A 22,466-nucleotide genomic window follows, 5' to 3' on the forward strand; every position below is an offset into this window, starting at 1 on the left:
AAACACCCGTGGGGAGAGCTGCCAGGCAGGTCCTGAGGGAGGGAAAAGTGGGATGCACCAGGGGAGGTCGTCTGAACCCTGGAGAGGAGGCAGAGAGCACAGGTGCTGGAGAAAACCCTGCAGGGGTGTCCCAAGGGAAACAGTGTTGCAACTTGTTTGTCCTGGTTGAGGCCTGTGTATGTGAAATGTCCGGTGCTCACCACTCACTTGCCTCCTCTCCTGGCCATGGTGTGAATGCAGCTCTGGGTTGGTTTAGCCTCCAGCTTCCGGCTGGGTCTCTTAGAGGGTTTCAATTTGAGGAAACTCCCTATGTCAAATTCTGCACCTAAAGTCGCACTTTACTAACATTTCATATTATATTACTCAAAAAATGCCTGAAATATGGCCATACGACAGTAATCGAACTAGAAGGATTACAAGAGCTCAGAGGAGTCACCCTGCTGGCAGAGCGGGAGCTGATGGCACCTGCATGCAACAGGAGGGGACGTTGAGGCTCGGAGGCTTGGTGACCTGTGGCCCAGGCCCCCAGTCAGGAGAGAGGTAGGCAGACCCAAGGCCTTGAGCCTGAAAGCTGATCAGGGGAGACTGCTCATCAGTACAGCGGCTCAAGACGGCAATTTTCTAGAATCTATTAATATTAAAAATGCACACACACTTTCCCTCAGCAGTTTGCCTTCTAATAATTTTTCTACAGGAACATGTTTCTACAGGAACAAAATGATGCATTTCCTGCTACATTTTTTGTAATTGCAAAAAAAGGAAAAGAAATATTTGTCAGTTGAGAACTATTTGGGGCTTCCCCAATGACTCAGCAGTAATCTGCCTATGATGCAAGAGATGCTGGTTTGAAGATCCCCTGGAGGAGGAAATGGCAAACTACTCCACTATTCTTGCCTGGAAGAAATCCCGTGGACAAAGGAGCCTGGTGGGCTACAATCCATGGGGTCACAAAGGATCAGACATGACTGCATAACTAAGCACGAAGCACAGTTCAGTTCAGTTCAGTTCAGTTCAGTTGCTCAGTCATGTCCGACTCTTTGTGACCCCATGAATCACAGCACGCCAATCAGGCTATTGAGTCATGTAGTGGAATAGTATACAACCATTTAAAAAGCTGAAGCAGTTTTTCTCCACAACGTGTTACTGTAAAGAATAGGAAGATAACCATTTGCATACATTTTTTTAAATGAGGTATCCAAATATCTTTGGAAGGAGTCACAGGTCACAGCCAGGACCACTGGGGAAGGAACCAAGGATCAGGGATTGGTGGGAAAGCGGTCTCTCTTTTCTCTGTATACCCTTGGGCAGTCTGCATTTTAGAAATCCCTAAGGGCCTGGTGGGCTGCAGTTTGTGGGGTCGAAAGAGTCAGACACGACTTAGCAACTAAACAAGAACAAAAAGAGGCTTGTGCAGGGAGAGGAGAGGGAGCCCTTGGAACACTGACCACGCCCCAGTCAGTTCTGCTTGTTACCCCCCCACTAATCCTTAGCTTGGAACACATGATCCAGGATCTTACCTGAGAGGAGGCTCACAGAAGGATCTGGAAGCCACCGCACAGGAGATTCAGGCTCTGTGTCCCACCATCGTCCACCAGGGGTCGCCAGGGCCCTGCAGAGAGTACAGAGCTGGAGGCCTGGAGACCTGCTGCTCCTGGGCAAGGGACCCCAGGATGGAAGACCCCTTACCTGGTAGCTGTGGGGTTCAAAGGCAGATCCACACAAAGGGTCAGGCTCAGGGCAGGAAACAAGACCTCCACGGTCACTATTCTGCTCAATGTGTCCCTTGCAAAGTGTCTGACCACCCTCACTCAGGCACTCTCCCTCTCATGATATTTGCATGTGTGTTTGTGGTTTGCATATAATATGCACGATTTGCTTTATTTGAATTAAACACGTGTGTGATTTGCATATTTTTGCATGCCATTGTGTAGTTTTTTAGAGATCTCTTTTTTGTGAGCCAGTTTGTTGGGAGATGGAGACTGGGAATCCATGTCCTGGGCAGCCTCTGAGAGGTGAGTGGACACCTCCCCTAGGTTCTGTGGAATCTCATCTCCATCACCTGGTTGGGAGCCCCAGGAAGGCACAGTCTGTCTGCTTAGAGCTCCACGCACCCTCTGAGACAAAAGCCACCATAACATGGGCAGGGCTCCAAGCTGCTGGACACAAGAGTCTTGAGGGCTACTCTGAGGTGTCTAGGCCAGAGATGGGTTTAAATGGAGGTTCTGGTTCATTGGATCCAGGCCAAACCTGGGAATCTGCATTTCCACCAGCTCCCAGATAAGGCTGGCATTCTGGCCAGATGTCTGAGCAGAAAACCCGCTAATATTCTCTCTGATCCACACATCAGAGAAAGGCTCTGACCAGAGAAAAAGGCTTAATCCCAAGGCTCCCACCAGAGAAAAATTCACTCTAATATTAACCATAAAGGCTTCCCATGCGGCTCCTGCCGATGTAGGAGACCTAGGTTCAATCCCTGGGTGGGGAAGATTCCCTGGAGAAGGAAATGGCTACCTACTCGAGCATTCTTGCCTGGGAAATGGACAGAGGAATGTGGCAGGCTATAGTCCATGCGGTCGCAAAAGAGTCAGACACGACTTAACAACCAAACAACAACAGTATTCATCATGATACTCAATTAGCAAAGAGTCTGAGGTTGATTGGTGATTTAAAGAAAGAAAAAGTCTGGTTGTAGGTTAGAGTTTTGCAAGTAGCAGCCGTGTGCCTGGAATGTGTGATCCTGACTGGGGTAACTGCCCCTGTCTGGGCGTGGACCAGCATCAGGGTCTTTTCCGGTGAGTCAGTTCTTCGTATCAGGTGGCCAAAGTATTGGAGCTTCAGTATCAGTCCTTCCAATGAATATTCAGGATTGATTTCCTTTAGGATTGACTGGTTTGATCTCCTTGCAGCCCAAGGGACTCTCAAGAGTCTTCTCCAACACCACAGTTCAAAAGCATCAATTCATTGATACTCAGCTTTCTCTGTGGTCGAACTCTCTCATCCATACATGACCACTGGAAAAACCATAGCTTTGACTACATGGACCTTTGTCGGCAAAGTGATGTCTCTGCTTTTTAATAGGCTATCTAGGTTTGTCATAGCTTTTCTTCCAAGGAGCAAGCGTCTTTTAATTTCATGGCTGCAGTCACCATCTGCATCTGATTTTGGAGCCCAAGAAAATACCATTTCCATTGTTTCCCTATCTCTTTGCCATGAAGTGATGGGACAAGATACCATGATCTTTGTTTTTTGAATGTTGAGTTACTCCAATATAAAATGAAAATTAAATTTTGAAAAATGCACAGCATGAGACCTGTGAGTTCCAGTTTTATTTGGGGACTGACTGAAGACTGTAGCCCGGACAGCCTCTCAGAGAGTTCCCAGCAACCGCTCCAAAGGGGTGGGAGGATGTCAGCGTGTATGTGATCCTGGAGAAGGAGAATGTGCAATCAAGCACATATCTCAGAAGAGCTGCTACTCACACAAACCAGATGTCTCAGTTAATGATTTCAGCGCTCTTCTAAGTATGAAAAGATGCAAGAAACTGAGCTCATAAAAGTTTTCTCCTGAAAATACCTACCTATCTGAAGGGCTACTCAACCAGTTTCCCCAGAGCCCTGAGAGCTCCATTCCTAATCTCTTCCCTGAACTCCTTTCAGGGTTTGTTGAAGGTGAGCAGTCGCAGTGGCTCATGACCTATGACCTTGTAGAACCAGGTGATGAGGGACCTTCTTCAGGCATGAAGGGTAGCACTTTGAATCTCAAACACACATCCAAATGTGTAGGAGCCTGAGGTCAGGGAACCAGAGGACCTGAATTTTAGGGTAACTGACAGATGCAGGAGCAGTGTGGAAGGGCCTCCTACTGGCCCATGATTGCGCTGATTCATGCAAGAATCACCAGCCAGCCTGGGGGTGCTGAATAGGTTCCTGGGCCCACACTACTGTGAGCTGGCCAGAAATTGGGTTCCTAAGGAGGGCATGAGGGGCACCGTGGGCACTGTGGGACTAGTGCGGGCCACCCAGTGGTAACCGATTCTGGAATGGGTGCCCTACTTCGATGGCAAGTTTAAGGACGATTAGAACTTCCTCAGTGGTCCAGTGGTTAAGACTCTGTGCTTCCACTGCAAGGGGGCATGGGTTCGATCCCTGGTCAGGGAACTAAGATCCCACATTCTGAGCAACCACACACACACACACAAATCGAAGACCAATTAAACTGAACCCCCACCTCCAGTCCCTCTGGTGTCTGGTATTGCTGCCTCCTTCCATCTGCATCTGGAGCAGCCCAGGAAGGCGGGGAAATACACAGCATGAGTTAGACTTCCTATGTTGGCAGATACAGTTTTGCTGTGTGAATGCACACAACAATAAACTTCGCTCTGGGAAAAAAAAAAGAATCGCCAGTGGAGGTGGGCTGGGAGGGATGCTCAAGAAAGAGGAGATATATGTTACTTATAGCTGATTTTGGGCATTCCAGGTGGCACAGTGCTAAAGAATTCACCTGCCAGTGTAGGAGACACGAGAGATGCAAGTTCTATCCCTGGGTCAGGAAGATCCCCTGGAGGAGGAAATGGCAACCCACTCCAGTATTCTTGCCTGGGAATTCTCATGAACAGAGGAGCCTGGTGGGCTACAGTGTGTGGGGTCACAAAGAGTCGGACACCACTGAATGACTGAGCAGAACACATAGCTGATTCACATTGTATGTTGTTTTACAGCAGAAACTAATACTCTTGAGAGTCCCTTGGACTGCAAGGAGATCAAACCAAAGGAAATAAATTCTGAATATTCACTGGAAGGACTGATGTTGAAGCTGAAGCTCCAATACTTTGACCACCTGATGCAAAGAGCTGACTCATTAGAAAAGACCCTGATGCTGGGAAAGATTGAAGGCAGGAGGAGAAGGGGATGACAGAGGATGAGATAGTTGGATGGTATCATCGACTCAATGGACATGAGTTTGAGCAAGCTCTGGGAGATGGTGAAGGACAGAGAAGCCTGGTGGGCTACAGTCCATGGGGTCGCAAAGAGTCAGACACAACTGAGCAACTGTACAACCACAAGTGGACACCGACATCAGCAAAAATAAAAGTTTGAAGAATGAATTGGAGCTATTCTTGCTAGCCTCCCTCAACTGAAGCACTGGGGAAACTGAGGCATACAGAGGTAACCCTGAGGATATGAAGTGGCAGAACTTGAACTTGAGTTCTGGCCCACTGGGCTGGTCCCTGGGGGGGATCCATTCTCTCCTGGCAGGTGTCCATGGTGTGAGGTGGTCTGACCATGCCCTGCCCTCCCTGAGCCTCAGTTTTCCCCTCTGCGAAGTGGAAATATTAATAGAAGTAATTCCTGCCCCCGCAGGCTTGGTAGGAATCACAAGAGCGCTGAGGACCCGAAGCATGGTGTCCATGCTCTTGGAGAGTCTGGTCATCTTTTCCCCCTTCCGAGGGGAACACAGAGACAGGAAGACAAGAGGGCAGAGGTCTGACCAAGGGCAGCCCGGCTCAGGATGCCACAGTGTCTGTGACCGCCTGTGAGGGTCAACGGTGGACAGACCCAACTCCCTGCCTCTCCTTCACGCGGCCACCAGGGGGCGCACTGACAACGTGAAGCAAGTCCAGGCCTCGGCTCACTTTCCTCTCAGACTCCGATTCGCTTTTCCTCCTCCTCCAGGTCTTACAAACGGTGTCGTTAAACGTCATTTCCCTCCTCACTGGCCTCCTTCACTACCCCTCCCAGAAACATGCTCCCACCCCAGGGCTTTTGCATTGGCTGTTCCCTCTGCCCGAGGGCCCTCTGTTTCCTTCTTTGCCCCGTGAGCTGCTCTACCCGCCCCCCAAGATCCCACCCGTCTGCTCTGCTCCCAGCCCACTTCCTACAGCCCCTCTTCCCCAGACCTGACTCCTGAGGGTCCCTGACACACTACTGCCCGCTGCCCAGCCTTCTTTCCAGCCGCCGCCCCCTCACCAGCGTCCAAGGGCCACGGGCACTTCAAGGGCCACAATATTTTGGCTTCTCCTGTCTGGCCCTTCTTTCCCCTCTGGAATAAAGATGGGGCAACTCCAAAAACAGCGGGGGAGGGAATTCCCTAGGTTCGATCCCTGGTCAGGGAACTAAGATCCAGCAAGCTAGGAGGCGCGACCAAAAAATATATATATAAAATAAAAGAACAGAGATGGGGCACCTCTGCAGCGGGAGCTGCGGCTCCCGTTGTTCCCAATCTGGGCCCATGCCCCGCCCCAGCCTCCCCCACCACCCCCACCCAAATGCCGCCAAGTCACCTGGGGGAGGACGGGACTGGGCTGTATGTCCAGGGAGGATCTTCCCCTCTGTGGTCTCAAGATTTTGGTTTATTTTCTTTCTCTTTTTTGGCTTCCCAGCTTGCCGAATCTTAGTTCCCTGACCAGGGATTGAACCAGCGTCCTCAGCAGTGAAAGCTCAGAGTCCTGACCACTGGACCACCAGGGAATTCCCTCTGGTCCTCAGTCGTACTCCTGACTGGCCGATGGGGACTTTCCAGACCAAAGCGAATCCTGGGGAGCGCTGAGAGATGATGAGAGCTGTGGTCTGTGTGGAGGGGAGGTCTGTGACCCCCCAGTTACCCCGTATTGCTAGATCGTCAAAGTCCCCCCGAAGCTTCGGGTTTAATTTCGCCGTCTCTCCTGGGGTGGAGTGAAACCAAGAGGCTGGGCAGGCACGCGTCCCCGGTCCGCCTGGACTGCTCCCGCCCTCACCTGAATCGTCTCCTCACCCACAGGCAGACTGGACTCGGCCCCTCCCCTCCTCTGGTCCCTCCCCAGCCCTGGGTCCAGCTTGAGTATGACGTGAGAGGCTGGTTTTGTGCTCAGGGGTCTCCATGGTGACCCAGCAAGGGTTCACGCAGAGCCCCTGCCCCCCACCGACTGAGCCGATGTGAGCAGGGCAGCGACAGAGCCTGTGGGAAGCTGGGCCGCTCAGGCCGACCCAGGCACAGGCTGCAGCTCCCCCTTTGACCCCCAGGGGGCATCCCAGCCCCAAAGACAAGGTCACCAGGGCCCTATCCTAGTTCACCAGCGGGGGAATGTCTCCTATTCCAGAATTGGCTGAGCTATCCCGGGACACCAAGCAAACTCACTGAGCCTTGGTTTTCCCATCTGTAAAGGAGAGCAATTATAGGAACAGCCTCACTGGGAGGGGTCGGTGAAGCGATGCAGGTAAACGCTTCAGCATCTAGCATGTGCTCAACGGATGTGTGGGCCATCTGCCCATCCCAGGGCTTAGGCAGTTGGACAGGGAGATAAGCTCTGAAGCATGGCCGTGGGGCAAGGAGCACCTTCTGGGGGAAGGACACTTGGGTCCACTTAGGGCACGCTGACGCCAATGGCATGGGGGAGGTCTGGAGGCCCAGGAAGGGGCTGAACCCATGGAAGGGTGTGAGGTGGGATTTACTCAGGCTGCATGACCTCCCCTTCATGTGGTCAAGGGAGCCAGAGCTTCTGGTGGGAAAACAGTCCAGTTATAGGCCCCTGGCTGCTGGCTATGACAGGTGTAAAGGAGTGAGCTCCCCATGGTCAGGGGCATACAAGCAAACAAAAGGTTTCCAACAGCATCTGGGCCAGGGGACAAGCCAAGAGGCCTGATTCTCTGAGGACCCATTAAGAGGCAGGTCACATCCTGGCCGCAGGAGACTGAGGGGAGTACTGCCCGGCAGCTGGATGCCCCTGTCAGAGGCAGCAGGTTCCAGAGAGCTAGAGAACGGACATTCCTCAGCTCCAGGCGCCCGGCAGGCCGCTCCTGCCTGGTGAAACGTAAGCTGGGTCTGGCCGCGTGGACTGCGTGTTTTTCCAGTGGCTTCTTCAGCCACAGCCTGACCACAACCTAGATTCCGTCGGGCCGGCCATTTCCAAGTGTTTGTGTTTAGCTGGGCCAGACGGCGGGCCCATGGTTTTGGCCTCCCAGAAAGCCTGGAGAAGCACCCCCAGCCTCCTACTCAGACAGCCCTCTGGCCCAGAAGCCGCTCATTAAAGCTGCTCATTAAAGCCACTCAGCAGAGAATAACGTGGGATATGGGAGATGGGGCAATCGTGCTGAGGGCCAGGGGGAGCTTGTGTGTCCCATGAGCTGGGGTTCCCCCTCACGAGGACCCCAGGGGCAAAGACACGACCCTGGGCAAAGCTGACTTATTGGAACCCCTCCACGCTGGCCTTCAGACTTTAGGGTCAGCTTACGACCATGTCAGCTGCCACAACTGTAAGTCAGAAGCGAGCACGGTATGTGAACAGCCTTGCCTCCATGTGGCACTTCCCTCTCTCAGCCTTAGCTTTCCTTGGCTGTAAACTAGAGATGATAATGGAACCTGTCGCTGATGAGATCCAACCCAATGCCTGGCAGGTGCTTCACAAACCTGAGGACTCTTCCATGCTTCCAGGCTGGGTCTGGCTGCCTCCCCCATCAGACCGAAAGCTCACTGAAGGGAGAGGCTGGGTCTTCAAGAGGAGGTAGCGAATGGAATTTTGTCTGTGTCCCTCCCCTGCTCAGAACCTTCACAGACAGAAGGTGAAAAACCAGCATTCAAGCCCTTCGGATATCTGATAGTGGTTTGGCAAACTCCTATTCACTCTTCAAAGCCCATAGCAAATGTCCTCTTCTCCAGAAAGCCTTCCTTCAGCCCTTCTGTGTTTTTTTTTTTTTTTTCCTGTCCCTGACCCTCCTGTTGGCCCAAATCAGACCCCTACAGGCTGAGATATCTGTGTGTGGCTCCAGGTCCCTCTTCAGAATGGGGTTCTAGAAAGACCAGCCTAAGCGCAATCAAACATCCCCGTGCCCACAGGTCTGCATGGAGACATCACGTGAGAGCACACGGGTGCACATCTGTGTGTCTGTCTGTCTGTCTGGCCCTGGCTCTGTGCCTGTGCCGGGCCCCAGGAGGGGCAGCCAGGTGAACTCCCCTCAGACCACCCAAGACAGAGGCACCTTCACCAGAGGCAAGCGGCGTGGGCTAAGCAAGGCCCCTGGGGGCTCTGACTTGGCTGGGAGCTCATCCGTCTCCCGACTCTCAGCAGCAAAGAAGCAGGGGTGTGAGCTGTTGGCCTCAGCCTCCACCACGCAGGCGCCGTGCCCTAAGACCCACCATCAGAGCTCAAGCGCCATCTGGGGCAAAGGACGGGCTGGGGCTCCGGGGGGCGGGGCGGACTGAGTCCTGAGTGGGCTCCCGTCACCACTGCCTTGAGGGAGGCCCCACCAAGCGGCCTTCGAGGACATACCTGAGGTTTGGCAACACCCGGCCAGACAGCCCCCAGGGCTGAGTCAGCAGGAAGAGATTCAGGACTTCCCAGGAAAAGCATCTGGGACTCCGAGGCGCCCCGGCCCCAGCCCCAGCCCACGCCCTCCCCAGGGCTGCCGGAAGGTGGGAGGTGCCACTTGCGCCGGGCGGTGCCCCCTGTGTTTTGTGGGACTGAACCGTGGGTGTTCGTGGAGGCTTAGAATCAGCAGTCTGGGCGTCTGAGGGTCGCGTGTCCTCAAGAGCAGGGTGTTACAAGGGCGACTGTGAGTGTTGATGCCCCACTGTGTGCAAATGCGCTTGGCGGCTGGCACCTCACAGGACCCCGTTGCATAGGCTTTTGCCGGGCGCATCCGCCTGGGCGGCTGTGATGGTGCCACAATGACCGGAGAGGCTGTCCCATGCTGCGTGACCAGCAAATCCAGCCACGTGCACTTCGAGGGGGCAGACTGCAGGTGGGACTGTGATGAAGCGTGACGGGGGAGCCAAATGAGTGACGGGAAGGTGGCTGGGTGGTGTGGGCCGGAGCGTCTGACGGGGGAGGACAGGGTCAGGGCTTGCCAGGACAGTGTGACCTCAGGACTGCTGGCGGGGACACCTGACCCCACGTGCCACATCTCTGGGGCTGCATGGCACCTGTGACCCGGGTAGGGCGGAAGGTGCTCCCTGCACGTCTGTTGCTCCCCCGACCCCTGGGGTCGTCTCCCTCCTCCCTGCCTAGATCTCCTACCCCAGGCCCTGGGGTCTGGCTTCAGCTCCTGCCCCTGGAGGGGTCAGACCGCTGGACATAGGCATTCAGCTAGACTGTTCTTTCTCTGTTGGCCCTCTGCCTCTGTTTCCACCATTAAAATGCAAACATTCCCCTCCACCACCTGACTGAAGCCAGGTCTCCCCGCCAGGCTGGCTCCAGTCTTTGGGGTCTGTGACTGGGTCATGTCCAACCCTGAGGGCTAATGAGGGAGACAGACAGGGCTAGGGAAGTTGGGGGTGGCTGCGCCAGGGCCACGAGGCCCTGAACGAGGAGCCAGCAACGTCCAGCCAGGCCAGGAGGCCGCCCGAGGGGAGGGGGCTCCGGCTTGCAGGTTTGGACCCTGCAAGGGCTGCCGTGTGGGAGGCGGCAGACCCCAGTTCCATAAAAGAAACACTTCCGAACATGCTTTCCCACAACAGTTCTAGAAGAGTCTTTGTTATGAGAAATTATATGATCTTTCCCTCCCCATGTCAGCACCTTCTGTAGCTCCCCACCAACCTCCAGAGACTCTCCAGCTCCTCACTCAGCATTCAAGGCTTTGTTCACCTCCCCTGGGTATCTCCCATCTCCAGGCCCACTTGAGGTCTCCCTTCTCAGCCTTCACATGCATCTTTCCAGCTGCCTGGTATGCCCTTCCTGCCTTGCCCACCTGGAAAACTCCTATACATCCTTCAAGACCCACTGCCTATGTCCCTTTCTCTGGGAAACATTACCCCTTCTCTCGGTCTCGGGTGTCCCCATTTCCTGTGTGACCCTGGGCAAGTCCCTTCAGTTATGAAATGAGAGGTATATGTGTGAAAAATCACCCTTACGAAAAGTACATTTGGGGGCCCACGACAATAAATATATATTATAGCGTTGGTCGCTCAGTCGTGTCTGACTCTTTGCAACCCCATGGACTGTAGCCTGCCAAGCCCCTCTGTCCACGGAATTCTCCAGGCAAGAATAAAATGGCCCTAAGGTGAGTTAGGGCTGGGGGAGGGGGCAAAGAGGGCTTGTATCCAGTCAGTGCTCGATGCATGCTCATTTTCCTTTCTCTTCCTGGATTCTACCGGTTTGAGAGCCTCTTGTTCTAAGCACCGTTCCAAGATTTTTCTCCCACTCACAGTACTAGGAATCTGAAGAACCCCTGGTTCTAAAATTAACAGCCTAAAATGCCGTGGGCAGGACCAAGGACCTCCTTGTGCCCTGAGCTGAACCCAGGGTGGCTGAGGCCGGGGTCTCTAGGAGGAGGCCTTATGCCTGTCCACGCCCCAAGCTGACGGGGTGTGGTCTGGCAGCCCCAGTTTTAGGGGGAGAGCGATGGATTTAGCAGGAGGCAGATGGCAAACGTTTCAGGAGGGAAGGGGCGGGACTCCTGGCTCAGAACTAGAATGGGGTCACTTTGTAGTGTCAAGAAGCCCAGAGCTATCAGCTAAGAGCCATGGTTTCCTTCTCTTGGAGCCTCAGTTTCCTCATCTGAATACTGGAGCTGAGTGCTGTTCTCTTGAAGGGCTGTCAGCACGCGCGAGGAGGCTCTCGGGCTACAGCCACTGCCAAGCCTTCTCTCGGGCCCGACACTTGGCCAGCAAGTGTCCCGGCCCGCTTGCCTCCAGGAGCCCCTGCTCACGCCTGGCCCGGCCACTGCAGCTGGGGAGGGAGTTTCAGGATGACACCCAGCCACCCCTGTCCTAGGAAGTGGGGGTCAGCAGCCCGCTCCAAATTCAGCTGCCCCAGGCCTGGCATCGGCTGCGGCCCCAACACTTTCTCAATAAAAGGTATTTGGCAGCAGAGCCTGACACCTCATCACACTCGGTCTGAAAGCCAGCTTCTCCTGCAGCTGCAGGGGGAGCACCCTCCACTCCTGCTGCTTCCCAGGACCCCGACATTGCCTGGGGTGGGAACCTACCCCTCTGAGCCCCCTGCCAGCAGAGGGTGTAGACTGGATAAGGAAGTCCGGGTACACGCACATGCCCCTGGCTTCCAGGGGCCTCCCAGCATCGCCCCTCTCTTGTCCGTCACAGCCGACCCAAGGGAGGCTAGGGTGCCGGCACCAGGGCTCCAAACCTTCTGCTGGTCTCCAAGCAGAGCTCCAGGGCCCACCCTCAGAGACTGGGGCCATAGTCCGGGTTTGCTGGATTTTTCCAGATCCTCCAAGCCCCCGAGTCTGCCCCCTAGGCAGAGGAAGGAGTTCCCCTGAAAGATCTGGCCTGAGCAAAGGTGTGAGGGAGGGCTGGAGAGGTTGGGGGTCGGCGCACGGAGAGTTCAGTAGATAGACAAGAGCCGGCCGGCCATGGGCGCCGAGTGCTGACCCCACAGTGTGTAGGGCTCTGTGTGTGAGCCTCTCTCCTCCCCAGGGCCAGGCCCTCTCTGGGCCCCTATTGTTAGCACAGAGCTGACACCTCTTAATGCTGTAAAGGCAAATCGTAAGGGAGACTGGAGTGGCGGGGTGGACAGGTGGGCAGGGGGGTGTTAGAAGGGGAAGTGGGTGAGAGGGTGGGGATGCAGAAGGCCTCAGCGTGCCCTGGAATAAGGGAACACTCTGCACTCAAACTCAGCCAGGCACCTTCCGGGCCCTGAGAAATGCCACATCCCTGCTTTCTGGTGGCTGACATCTCCAGGCAAAGGGAGTCTTAGGCATGTTCTGAGAGGGCTGTTGGGCCATCCAGGGCGCCAGGATTCACTCCAGAGCCCAGGCAGCTCTTCACCTCTCCTTGTGGGACCTCGGTTTCTCCGTCTGGAAAGTGGGGGTGTGGTCAGAATAGCCCCTGTCCCATGGGGTTGCCCGCCAAGCGCACAGCGTGCAAGGGATGGTTCGGTGCCTTCTGCGCGTCCAGACTGAGAGGCTTGGTGAGGGCAGAGGGCTCGGGACCATGGCCTTGGGCAGCGCAGTCACCATGTGGTCAAGGTGTGGCCAGGCCTCAGCTGGGTGGGACCCAGGGCAGGGCAGCTGTGGCCCCGGCCGCGGAAGTCCAGGGCGGCCTCAATTCCTGCCTCCTGGTGCAAGCGGCCCTGGCCAGGGTTCCTCCCTGCCCACTGTAGCCCCTGGGCACATGGCCAAGTGGGAGCCTCTGACCACAGCCAGGCAAGGAGGAGAATGCCAGGGCAGCAGCTGCTACTGTGTTCAGCGGTCAGGGCTGCACGGGCTCGGGCGGCTCATGGGTCAGCTCCGCTCACACGTGTTGCAGACACACTTCTGTGGGCATCAGTTGGGGCCTGTGTGCCTGCCTGAGACCTCATGCAGGCCTGCAAGCTGCTCTCACACTCATGTCCGTATGTGCTTCGGGCCTGTTTCTGCCTGCCCAGGTGCCTCTGGATCTAGCGGTACCAACCCCCATCCTTCCCTCACCAAGACTGACACAACGAGGAGGAAATGAAGCATCTTTAATTGAATCCCTGCCTCAACCCCCTAGAGAATCTCCAAGCACCAAACATGTGAGAACTGGGCCCCCCAGCCCCAGAGCCAATGCGCCCTCAATGCGCCACCTCCAGACCCCTCCCCACTCACACCTGTGGACAGTCTTGCAGGCTTTGTTCCAATAAATAACCCCAAGAACAAAGCTCAGGGTAGGGGACCCAACAGAGCATCCAGCTCAGCACAGAAATCTGAAGACGCGGATTATCTGAATACACATGAAATCAGAGCTGGTATGCAAGCTGGGAATAATCCCCTTTGGGCCCCAGTAGGTCACCATGCCCCCACGGTCACCCCACAACACTGGCTCCCACAATCAGGACAAACTAACTCCATTTCATGTCACACAGTAACAATTACCTGCTGGGATTCTCCACCATCAGACCTGACTCTGAATCCTGGGCAGGGGAGGGGAACCCAGAAACCTTAAGAGACAGCAAGCCTCTGGAGAAGGGGGCTTGGCTTCCCAAGGACAGGGGGATCAGGAGCAGGGCAGAGGGACAAGGCTGGGGGCCAGGTCACTGCTGGGCCCTGCCTCGGCGGGTGCGGAGTGGACTTGAGGCTCGGGCCTGTACGCGCGCCGACTCGCCCATCTCCCTGCGGATGTCCCCAAGAGCCGCCGATGGGGACTCCAGCAGCCTCTGGAAGAGGCTGGGCCGGCCCGCAGTTGGCTCCCGGCACTGGAAGGTGACGGCTGTGCCTGCGTCAGCCTTCATCTCCCTGGAGAAGCCATCGGAGGAGCCGTCGAAGCAGCGGCCGATAGCGATCTCCTTGGCCAGCCTTGGGCTCTGGTCGGTGACCGTGTAGACACCATAGTTGTGACCCAGAGGGTCCAGCGGGGCCAGCATGGAGAAGGAAGCCAGGTCATCAGTGGGCGCGAGTGGTGGGTGCCGTGTCAGGTAATCCTGCAGGAGCCCGTTGACCGCCACACGCCGGCAGCTGCCCTGCGGCATGATGGTCACCAGCGTCCTGTCCACCTGACGCTGGTCAAACAGCATCCCGCTGCACTTGAATTCCACACAGGCGGCAGAGGAGCTAGGGCGCTGGGGGTCCCGGACACTCCGGGAATCCCGCAGCCCGTAGAGCTGGCCCTGGGTCCGGGGATGGCTGCCTCCCAAATTATGGGAGCGGACCATGTACTCCTGGGGTCCTTGGATCTTCACCTTGAGGAAGCAGGCCCGGAACTCCTGCGGGTTGGGCCACCAGGCCAGGAGATCTCCGGTCCAGGAGGCTGGCGCGCCCTCGCGGAAGGGGACCACGTTGTACTCGTATTTGTCCGCCTCCACACGAGCGAAGCGGAAGTGACTGGCGGTCACCGGGGCCTCCTGGCACTCCCGCAGGCTGCGCCACGGGTACACGGGGCCGTTGGCCTCGGTGGGTTCGCCGGGCCTGGGCTTGGCGAGGTTGATGCGGAAGCCGCTGCGCTTGAGGGCAGGGTCATCGTGGTCCGTGCGGCGGTAGTCCAGCCGGTCCAGGTAGGGCTGCGCCACGCCAACGGCGGCCGGGAGCGGGCGCGGCCGCGAGGGCGCGGGCTCCAGCTCCTCCCCGCCCAGGGTGGCCGTGACCACGGCGGTGTAGGCGTCTGGCTGGTCGGCGTCGCAGAAGGCGGGGAGGCAGGCGCCGTTCGGGCCGGTGACCGCGCTGTCGAAGCGGCCCCAGGCGCGAGGGTTGGCCGAGAAGCCGGGGGCGGGCTCCAGATTGACCAGCGTGACCACCACGCCCTCCACCTGCTCGCTGGGGGTGAACTTGTCGTTGGCATAGGCGCGCACCTTCACGAAGCAGCGGCGGCGCTCGGGCACGTCCAGGTTGAACAGACGGCGCTCGCGGATCTCCACGTTGCCCACCAGGAAGACCCGCTCCTCCCGGCGGGCCCGCTGGGACGCCGGTCTCTCGCGCTGGAAGCCGCTCTCTTCTTCCCACAGGCCCGTGTCAGGGTTTAGCGACCACAGCTTCAGGGCCTCCATGTGGCCCGGCATCCGGATCTGGTCAGCGGCCACGCGCACAGCCACCAGCCCCGTCTGCAGCTGCTCGGCGGAGCCGGCCGCCCGGAGGTCCACCGAGAACATGCCGTACGTGCGCAGCGGGGCCAGTTCCCCGTCCCCGTCCACGAACAGCAGGTCACTGGGCGCGGCGGCTGCCGAAGTGAGATTTCGGGGGTCCACGAAGGTCACCTGGGCCTCCACAGCCCCCGTGTAGGGTTGACCGTCAGCTCTGCGGAAGGCCCCGGGCGGAATGATCAGCTCTCCTAAGGGGGCCTCCTCTCCCATTTCCCCGAGGGATATGGTGTTGCTCTGGCGGGCGTCTAAAATGATGGGGGCTTTCTTTCGCATGGCCTTGACCTCATGGTACACGCCAGCACCTCGAGGGTCAAAAGGCAGGACCCTGACAGTGTCCACGAACTGGCCACTGGGGTCCACAAAGGTCATCACCAGCCGCTGAGTGGAAGGCGCCACCTCGAGAGTGAAGTCACCCTGGTAGGACGTGAAGCCAATGGGCTCCCGGCCCAGCAGGATGCGAGCAAAGCGCAAGGGCTCCCTAGAATCAGCGGCCACCACGCGTCCCCGGATCAGCCCCCGAAGGGGCAGACATTTCTGACAGCCACACTCAGCCACGACCTTGACTGGGAGAGTGTAGCCAGAGCAGTGGATCTTCCTGCTCTCCAGGCGGCGCACGGAGCAGCAGCGGGAGCCTGCGTCCCCACACCGGGGGCTGGAGCCTGCAGGGCTGGGGCAGAGGGTGTCAGGGCAAAGGCCTACGTCCAGGTAGGTGGGCCCTCTGCCTGGCTGACCACAGTCATCTGGAAGCTTGATCAGGTGTTCTCGGGGCCGGGGGTCACAGGCTGGCTGGCCCGGGGCTGTGGAGCAAGGAAGCAGGCAGATCAGGGTAAATGGGAGAGCTCCAGGGAGGCCAAGGCTGGGGGCCTGGATTGGGGTCAGAGGCTCAAGCCAGGGGCTCAGCGACTGAGCAAGGTCAGAGATCAGTCTGAAGTTGGGATTCCATGTGAGGCTGAGTTTTAGCTGGAGGTGGGACTCAGTTTGGTGTCAGGGATTGGGGGGAGGGTTACTGAAGATGCTCACCAAGTACGGTGAGTCGAGCAGCGCCCGATCGCACGGCCCCCGCGTCATTCCATGCTTTGCAGTGATAGGTGCCTGCCTGGTCTGGGCGGAGCCCATGCAGCTCCAGGTGGGCCCCATACCTGTGTGTCCGTCTGTCCAGCAGCGTCCCGTTGTGGAACCTGGGTGGGGGGCGGGTGAACAACACCATGGGTGTCCTTGGCAGAGGGGAGGGGCTGCATCCACCCCCCACCCCTCCATGCAGCACAGGGAGGTTGCAGAGCAGCTTCCTCTGGGTCTCCGAGGCACCACGAATCACAGGACGCCCATTCCACGCCCACAGCTGGGCGAGAGACCCATGAGCACGAGGCAGGGCACTCACCAGGAGTATTTCTTGGGCATGGGGGTGCCTGAGGCTTTGCAGCAGAAGGTCACATTCTGGCCAGCCTCTCGAACTTGAGACTCGGGGTGCTTCACCAGGTAGGGCTTCTCTGGGGGCAAAAGCAGCAAAGGTCAGGGTCCAGCTTCTCCCAGTGATCCTTCCCAAGAGGCAGGTGCCATCCAGTCTCTTACTGTGATGCCCTGTTTCACCTGGGTCTTTTCTGATGACTCTCGCCCCACTCTCTTTCACCTCACATCTGCTGGAGACTCTACCCTTAATGCAGAATCTATTTTTTTCCCCTTTAGCCACGGACTTTATTGTTTGAATATTTGCAGCTATTATTCTATACACAAATTTTAATTTCTTATAGAACTCTGTATTCCTTATGGCTGGGTCACTTCACTCTCCATTTTATGGCACATTTCCATCAAGAAGTGTTTCCCTAGATCGCAATCTGCCTGATTGTGGGTTGTTGCTATTGTTCAGTTGCTAAAGTGAAAGTTAGTTGCACAGTCGTGTCCAACCTTTTGCAGTCCCATGGACTATAGCCTGCCCGGCTCCATGGTCCATGGAATTCTCCAGGCAGGAGTACTGGAGTGGGTTGCCATTTCCTTCTCCAGGGAATCTTCCCGACCCAAGGATCAAACCCGGGTCTCCTGCATTGCAGGCAGATTCTTTACCAACTGAGCCACTCGGGAGTTTAGTTGCTAAGTTGTGCCCAACTCTTTGCGATGCCATGGACTGCAGCCTGCTAGGCTTCTGTGTCCATGAGATTCCCAGCCAAGAATACTGGAGTGGGTTCTTAATGCCTAATCTTAATGCTTCCCTTTGGAACTCACATCTCACCCCCACATCTTCTCCAAGGACTGTGACATCTTATTTCTTGCCCCATTGACCTCGCTGTGCATCATGTCGTCCCAAGTGCTTGGTGTCACCCAGAGTTACCTCCCCAGGTCCTCGGCCCCTCATCCCTCTTGCCATGAGGCACTTACCCAACTTATTAAGGACAACAGTGGCCACTGATGACATGGAGCTGTTGGCCTGGGCCTGGGTCATGCCTGCTGAAAAGCCGTCCATTTGGGCACTGACGTTGGCTTGGCTGCTGGCACAGACTCCAGGCATCCGGAAGGTTCCATGGGCATCACTAGTGGCTATGGTGCCAGGCCAGTCTCTCAAGGAGACCCTGGCTCCTGGCAGTGGACGCCCAGATGGGGTGACCACCGAGCCCAGAAGAATGTGGTCGGGGCACCCACAGGTGCTGGGGCCACACCCTGGAGGGACACAGGGAGGCACAGAAGGCTCTTGACCCCTTCCTGGGGAGGGCTTTCCTCTCTATCAGTCCCTCAGCAAAGGCACCTAGGCACCCTGCCCACCTCGTTCCCCTCAGAGAGTCCTCAGCGTGGACCTGCTTGGAGCAGCCCCTGGTGTAAAGGACATGGGGCTGAGTGGTCAGGGCTGGGGCGAGGGGGGTACCCGGGGTCCTGGTGTGAGGGAGATGCCCCGGGGAGGAGACAGGATAGTTGACTCTCACAGGCCAGAGAGGCTCCTTCTAGCATGAGAGGAAATGTTCAGGCCGGGGCTGGGGGCCCAGCAAGGGGCTGCGTCTTGGGCCCAGAACCTTTCCCTCCAGTCCCAATCCTGCGGTTTCTCCATAAAATGGAAAATTCCACTGGAAACTTCAGGGCAGAGGCATGGAGAACGCACAGCCAAGCAGAGTAGGGTGGGGACCCCACCACCCCATTGGCCACACTGCTCCCCCACCCTGCTGCGGGCTCTGCTGGGGCAGTCTCCAGACCGTGTTTGTGGAGCCCAGGCCTGATTGGAATTTCCAGTCGCCTCCTGGCTGGCCTGGTGTCCGGCCCTGGGAGGGCCTGGGCATCGTGTCTGCCAGGGTGTGAGCGCGTGTCCGCGTGGGCGTGGGGGGACGGGCGGGGCCTGCCAATGCCATGCAAGTGTGCACCCCGAGTGCATGAGCCAGCTTCTGCGTGTGTCCACATCCACCGGGATATCCGCACACCCCAACATGCACACGGAGGAAGCGCCTCCACAGATCTGCCCATGACTGCACATGACCCCCGTGAAGTCCACCCGTCCAGATGTACACTTTTACCAGTGCTCCTCGGGGGCGCAGAAGGGAAGGAGAAGCCAGTCTCCACGTGGTCCAGGTTCCGCTCCTCCAGGCTCCGCCCCTACGCCCAGACTCCGCCTCCTCCCTCCAGGCACCTCCCCATCAGACTCCACCCTAATTAGCCCCTCTAGGTACTTCCCTCAACTGGCCCCGCTGCCATCACACCCAGGCCCCGCCTCTAGTCCTCCCATCTCCTCCAGGCCCCGCCCCTCCTACCTGGACACCGAGGCCTCACACACTTCTGCGCCTCCGAGGGACGCCCGGGACACGCATCCCCCGCGGGGCTTGAGCAGCGGCGGCGGCGCAAGCGACGGCCTGGCCCGCAGCTCCCCGAACAGGGACCCCAAGGGCCCCACGAACCCCACGTGGCCTCTGGGGAGAGGGCAGAGATGGGGGCGTCAGGTGGCCGCCCACCCCAGAAACCCAGAATCTGGTGACAGTGTGGGGCTGGAGAACGTTCGTGGCACGTGCATCTGAGTCAGAGAGAAGTCCTAGCCTCTCCCCCCCAAGGCGAACCGGTCGAATGTGCAGTGGAGGTACAGTTGTCCACCCCCAGCACACCACCGCCCCACCCACCCCGCCCGCGACCTCTCTTTCCTCCCCTCCCAGCCGAGCTATTCTTTCTGCGTCTCACACGTGTCTGGGGCTCACAACACGCTTTCACAGGACGAAGCTGTTGTAGAGCAAATGAGGGCAGCAAGACGGATACGCGGTCCTGGGGGCCCCTTCCTGCCCCCGCTACCTGGGCCCCCGCCATTTCAGCCCATCCCTTCCAAAGCCCCCTCTGCTCCCCTGCTCCAGCCCTCTCCTGTGGCCTTGGTCCTAAAGGACCCTCCTCCTCCTAGCCACGCCCACATCCTCTCGGTCCTGCCCTCTCCCCAGATCCGAACATTCAGGCCTCCTCCACCTCCCGCCAGTCCCTGCGGCCCCCTGAGCCCGCCCTCACCGAGCGGGCAGCGGAAGCGCACGTGGTAATTGGAGCATCTGCGGCCTCGGGGCTGCTCGCGGTTGAGGCACCAGAAACCGCGCGTGGGGTTCAGGTGTACGCGCTCGCCGACATCCGAAGGCAGCGCCCAGTCTGTGGTGCGCGCCTCCAGCGCCAGCGGCCTTGGGCACACGCGTGCCGGCCCGTAATAGAAGCGGATCGCGGCCAGGCTCTCGAAGTCACCGTCGCCGCCCGGGTGGTCGACGTTGAACCAGGACGTCCACTCGCTGGCCTCTGCGGGGACCACAGGCGCTGGAACCCGGGCCGCCGCCGGTCGGGCCCCATCAATTCATGCGAAAACCCGGGCCTGCCCACCCCCATCTCGCGTTTAAGCCGGGTTGGTGCATGGGCCAGCCCAGCCTTCCCAGATCCAGAGCCCTCGAGCACAGAAGGAGCTGCAAAGGGATTAAGGGAGGTTGTTTTCCTCTTGCAGCCCCCCTAGTTCTGCTGCTCTGCTCAGTACCTGAGCTGGCCCAGGAGTGCAAGCTGGGCTCTTGCCACTGTGTCACCAACCCCCACCCTGAGAATTCAGAACTCTTGAGAGGTAAGGAGATGTAAGGGCAGCAGGAGGAGCCGCGCCTGAGACCAGCCCTTCTGCTGCCCTTCCCCAGGCCCCCATCAGTGCCAAATGGGATCTTGCTTGTGCTGTGTTTAGTCGCTCAGTCGTGCCCAACTCTTCACGACCACATGGACTGTAGCCCGCCAGGTTCCTTTGTCCAGGGGATTCTCCAGGCAAGAATACTGGAGTGGGTTGCTATGCCCTCCTCCAAAGGATCTTCCCAACCCAGGGATGGAACCCAGGCCTCCTGTGTTGCAGGCGGATTCTTTACCGCCTGAGCCACCAGGGAAACCCGCTAAGGGACCTTGCTTACTAATGCCCACTGAACCCATCAGGCACCCTCAGTTTCGGGGAAGCCAGAGGTGGGAAGGGTCTGGCCTCGCACAGGTTAGCTTCTGTTTCCATCAGCCCCCCAGGGGGTGCTCACTCCTTTGCTGATTCAAGAGCAAGTCAGATAGAAGCTTCCTATCTGGGAAAGAGTACCAGAACTCTTGCTTCCTTGACTGAACTGAGCTGGTTGTCCCACCATGCCACTCCATCCGCCCCCCCTGGTTTCCTCCTGGACAAACAGCCTAGACTCTCCCTGCTCCTAAAACTGAAGACCTCTTAGGGCACCACTTCCAGGGGCCGCCACACCCAGGGACGCCTCCTGCATTCTTCACCCAGCTTGCATCCCCCTTCTCACATGACCCCACCAGCCAGAGCTCACACAGAGCCCACAGCAGAACCAGGACTCAGACCCAAACTGGCTCACCTTCCCAGTCCTCCAGGGCTGGCGAGGGCTGGCCAGGGCGCAACGATGAACCTTCAAGGCCCCACGCGGTCACCGTGGGCTCCTCGGCGTCCGGAGTACCTATCAAAGGGGTAAGGCGTGGCGGGGTGGGGGGAGACCTCTGTGAGCTCCTGGTATGTGAGGTGCTGCCACAGTCTCTTCCATTTCATAGAGGAGAAGCCACACTCCAACCTCAGTGGACCCCAAGCACAGCAGCCTCCCCTTCTCCAGGAAGCCTCCCCACCCCCAGGCTCTCACAGCCCATCCCTCACTCAGACACAGCCCCTTAGGCTGGGGAAGTCTGTCCTCTTCACTCCCCCAGACACAGTTCTCCCACTGTGTTCAATGGCCATGAATTCAGTTGGCTGTGCCTCTCTCTGCCCTCATCTTGATCTGAATTTTCTTTCATCCCTTTGCTGGCTCCCTCAGTCTACCTTACATCCCTGCACTCGGGGCCCAGGCTGCCAAGGGGAAGTCCTTGGAATCTAGCCTGGCTTCTCTGGCCTTGAGGTGTCTGAGATAGCCAGGCTGGGCAGTGACAGATAAGTCCCTTCCCTCTTGGAGTCTCAGTCTCCCCATCTGAAAAATAGGCCCAGTGCCCGGCTCTACTGAGTGTTCCAGAGATGGGAGTTTCTCTTCTGAATGGTATGTGTGTGTGTGCAAGAGGGGAGGAGTTCAGTGAGAGGGGACAGTTCTGACCCCTTCATCCTGGCGACAAGACTGGATGATTCAGGGCCCAAACGCTGTGGCTACGATGGATACCCTGCAGTCCCCTCTTGCCCCCAGGTGGTCCCGGAGGGAGCTCCATCTTGTCCTTGCCCCCTCACTCCACTCCCGAGGCGGGCAAGGCGGCTGCAGCATGGGGAAGCGAGTGGGTCCCTTGCTTCTGTCTCCAGGCTCCGGCTGCTTGCCAGACGTTCGGGCGCCTGGAGGGGGGCTGGGCGGGGGTCTAGGGGCGCCTCACCTCGGGCCCCCGCCAGGTGTGCGGCGGCAACACAGAGGCAGAGCAGTGTCGGCAGTGACGACATGGTCAGGTCCGAAGGTCGGAGGGAGGGTCCCAGCTCCGCTGCGCACTCGGGTCGGACTCCCGCGGGTCTGGCGGCCGCTGGGGCTGAGGATGGGGGAGGGACGCGGCCGCAGGCCACGCCCCATGCAGGCCACGCCCCGTCTGGGCAACTCCCGGG

The 22,466-nt window shown here is 57.9% G+C and overlaps 1 protein-coding gene across 1 annotated transcript; it reads right to left on the reverse strand.

The window, feature by feature from the left end:
• Positions 1–13,355: 13,355 nt before the first annotated feature.
• CILP2 (cartilage intermediate layer protein 2) lies at positions 13,356–22,373 on the reverse strand. Its single transcript, NM_001192528.1, has 8 exons — positions 22,247–22,373; positions 21,265–21,363; positions 19,913–20,185; positions 19,183–19,338; positions 17,831–18,109; positions 16,839–16,947; positions 16,481–16,638; positions 13,356–16,257 (listed from the first exon to the last, which is right to left on the reverse strand). The coding sequence occupies exons 1-8, from the start codon at positions 22,308–22,310 to the stop codon at positions 13,922–13,924; spliced, it is 3,474 nt and encodes a 1,157-aa protein (NP_001179457.1). The 5' UTR covers positions 22,311–22,373; the 3' UTR covers positions 13,356–13,921.
• Between the last annotated feature and the right edge of the window lie 93 nt (positions 22,374–22,466).

Source organism: Bos taurus, chromosome 7 (assembly GCF_002263795.3).
Source record: "Bos taurus isolate L1 Dominette 01449 registration number 42190680 breed Hereford chromosome 7, ARS-UCD2.0, whole genome shotgun sequence".
In the NCBI taxonomy this organism is placed as follows: domain Eukaryota; kingdom Metazoa; phylum Chordata; class Mammalia; order Artiodactyla; family Bovidae; genus Bos; species Bos taurus.